Source organism: Pinus tabuliformis, chromosome 8, assembly GCF_031772625.1.
Source record: "Pinus tabuliformis cultivar Carrire ecotype Pingquan chromosome 8, CPIR1, whole genome shotgun sequence".
In the NCBI taxonomy this organism is placed as follows: domain Eukaryota; kingdom Viridiplantae; phylum Streptophyta; class Pinopsida; order Pinales; family Pinaceae; genus Pinus; species Pinus tabuliformis.
Genome location: NC_142294.1, coordinates 1,301,036,895 through 1,301,039,960, shown reverse-complemented (window position 1 = coordinate 1,301,039,960; position 3,066 = coordinate 1,301,036,895). Strand labels below are relative to the sequence as shown.

The 3,066-nt window shown below is 48.4% G+C and overlaps 1 protein-coding gene across 1 annotated transcript; it reads right to left on the bottom strand.

The window, feature by feature from the left end:
• Positions 1–723: 723 nt before the first annotated feature.
• Positions 724–2,338, bottom strand: LOC149240227 (uncharacterized). Its single transcript, XM_089370112.1, has 2 exons — positions 1,067–2,338; positions 724–861 (listed from the first exon to the last, which is right to left on the bottom strand). The coding sequence occupies exons 1-2, from the start codon at positions 2,336–2,338 to the stop codon at positions 724–726; spliced, it is 1,410 nt and encodes a 469-aa protein (XP_089226238.1).
• Positions 2,339–3,066: the final 728 nt, after the last annotated feature.

The following is a 3,066-nucleotide window of genomic DNA, read 5'->3' as shown; positions in this document are numbered from 1 at the left end:
TAGAGAGATATCTGTAGCTCCATCCAGTGAGTCTTTTTTCCAATTTGGCAACCAACCAGACCCAATCAGCTATCCTTTGGCAGGTTGGCTTCAGATTGAACCCCAGATATTTGAGACCTCTATCCAGAGGGTGGACCGAGTAGGGGAATGATTGAAGGGCTGTTTGGGTCTCCTGAACAGATGTGCGTGCACAGGTGATGGTTGATTTCAGCTGATTTGGCAGCATACCAGTAGCTGCGGAAAAAAGTTGCAGGATCTTTGAGAAGGTCCGAGAGTCTCGAACACTGCCATCTAGAAGTATAAGGACATCATCCACAAAAAGTAGATGAGTAAGATAGCATAAGTCGGTTATGCGAAGACCCCCAATGTCTCCAGCTCGCTTAGCAGAATCCATGAGGCGACTGAGACCTTCCATGACCAAGAGGAAGAGGAGGGGCGATAGGGGACACCCCTGCCTCAAGCCCCTTTCAGAGTGGAAAAAAGTGGAGGCCGAGCCATTGATGAGGATACTGAAGGATGGAGAGATTATGCAGGCCATGATCCAAGTGATGAAGGCATGTGGGAATCCCAGATGAATGAGGATCATTTTGAGATAGAGCCAGCTGACACGGTCAAAGGCTTTGGAAAGATCGATTTTGAGGAGGATGGCTTTTAGGTTCTTCGACCAGATGGAGTGGAGGGCTTCTTGAGCGAGTCCAATGGCCTTGTGGATCTGCCTAGATTCTAGAAATGCAAATTGCTGCGGGGCAATGGATCGGGAGAGGATAGGTCTAAGACGATTTGCAATGGTCTTAGAGATGATTTTATAGAGGCAGTTACACAGAGAGATGGGCCTGTAATCATCAAAGGATGCCGGGGAGTCTGATTTGGGAATGAGAGCAATGAATGTAGAATTGATAGCATGATATATTGATCCTGTAGTCCGGCTCTCTTCGACCACCCGCAGCAGGTCCTGTCCCAATACATCGAAGAAGGCTGTGTAGAATTCAATGGTCCAACCATCCGGGCCAGGGCTTTTGTCTTTTTTGAACCATTTCAGCACTCCTTCAAGTTCCTCAGCAGTTACCGGGTCAGTTAAAGCCTCCACATCATCTTCCTCCACGAATCTCGGGAAGTGGTTAGCCACATTAATGATATCAAGTAGATTGGCTTCCCGTGGGCTCTTGTAGAGGTTCCTGAAATGGGAGGTGCCCAGGTGCGCGAGCTTGTTGAAATTGTCCGCGAAGTCACCATTCGGGGAGGGGAGCTTCCAGATTGTATTAGATACCTTCTTGCACTTTGCAAAGTTAGGAAAAAACTTTGTGTTGTCATCCCCAGCTTGTATCCATAAAGCTCGGCTCCTTAATATAATGGATTCCTCTCTCTCTTTGAGAATCTTAGATTTTTGATTCTCAAGGTCAATAAGCCTGCATTTGTCTGCTGCTGAGATGAAACCCAATCCTCTGTCATCGGTGAGTGAACATAAATCAGCTTCAATTTGGGAGAGTTGTGCTGATTCACGTTCCAATTTCTCCTTTGCCCACTTAATAGAAATATGTTTTATTTCTGAGAGGTTCCTGCAGAACCCTTTGGCATGAGAATCAGAGTCATTGATGGGATGAGAGGTCCAGTATTCCTTAATTAGCTGGATATATGTTGGATCCTTCAGCCAAATGGGATTGAATTTGAAGGGTGCCTTTGGTTTCTTGGAGGGACCCTGAATCTCCAGGTATATAGGATTGTGGTCCAATAACCCCCCCGAGCCAACCCATTGTCTGAAGAGATGCAGGCGCTGAAGAAGAGTCCCCTTTAGAAGAAATCTGTCAAGTCTGCGGGCAAGTGCAGCATCCCCAACCCGTCGGTTCCGCCAAGTAGGAAGGAGACGCTGCATTGGTATATCCGAGAAATTTGATTGCTCCAGCAGATTGGTCATATAATCAGTGATAGGGTCGATTTGTGCCTCTGAGCCCCATGACTCCCTGAAGCCCAGCGAGAAATTGAGGTCTCCTCCAATAATAACATGGTCTTCATTCAGCAAGGGGAGATGTAGAATATGCTGCCAGAACGATTCTCTCTGGTAGCAGGGAGCATATATATTGACAATTCTGAGATCCATGCCAAGTTCAGCAGAGAAAAAATCCAGACCAATGAACCCTGCACCCCCCCAGGTCGAATTCGTTTTAATGGAGCGAGGGTTAATTCCAATGGCTAGACCCCCAGATTGTCCCACAACATCATTTGCATAAAAGCTCCATCCAGGGGCCATGGCTTGCATGGCTCGAGTAATCTGATCTGCAGAGCAGAGAGTCTCTTGTAGCATGATAATGTCAATAGGCTCAGTTTCAATGAGCCGCTTCATGGCTAGTTTTTTGGAGGAACTAGCCAGTCCTCTGCAGTTAAAGGATAGGCACTTCATGGGGGAACACCTCTCGGGGTGTGTCCTGCTCTAAGGACCCCGTCAATGGTCGATTGCCGGCCAGATACCACCTCTGCCCCAGCTTGTTTAATGGCCTTTGATAGATGGGATTTTCTCCCTCTGGTATTCAAAGAAGCCCCCTCAGGAATAACAATGCCCAGTCCCGAATGTCCGGCTGTTAGATCTTTGGCAGGATTCCTAGACCGGAGGAAATATGGATGAGGAGGGGAGGACGGGCACGGGGAGGAGCAAGTCTCAGGGGATGTTGTAGAAATAATGGGATCAGTGCAGGTGAGTGGAGATGATGATAAAGTGCAGTGAATCATGTAGATTTGTGCAGAGGGACCAATGACATGATTAACATCAAAAGAAGAATGTAAAGATGGGGTAAAAGAACTTGAGATCATACCCGCTTCTGCCGCCGAGCGAGCCCTGGTTTTTGGAGGCAAGGGTCACCGGAGCCCTGCATCGGACGCGGGAGATGAAGCTGAAGGGGGCGGGCCCGCAGAGGGAGGGCAAGAAATGTTGGGGGATGCCGTCCTGGTAGTTGCCGGGGTGCCTTTCGTTGAGTCTTCTACTTTCTTGTTGAGTGGGCAGTCCTTCGCAAGGTGCCCCACTTTATGGCATCGTCTACAACGGAAGGGGACTCCTTCATAGTCCAACAACTGCAC

What these genes read in the sequence shown, in the direction of transcription:
- LOC149240227 (XM_089370112.1), bottom strand. Translation starts at nt 2,338, where the DNA reads ATGAAGCGGCTCATTGAAACTGAGCCTATTGACATTATCATGCTACAA. An exon ending in TGGAGGCTTTAACTGACCCG is followed by an intron (nt 862 to 1,066) that starts GTAACTGCTGAG and finishes TTCCCAAATCAG; the next exon opens with ACTCCCCGGCATCCTTTGAT.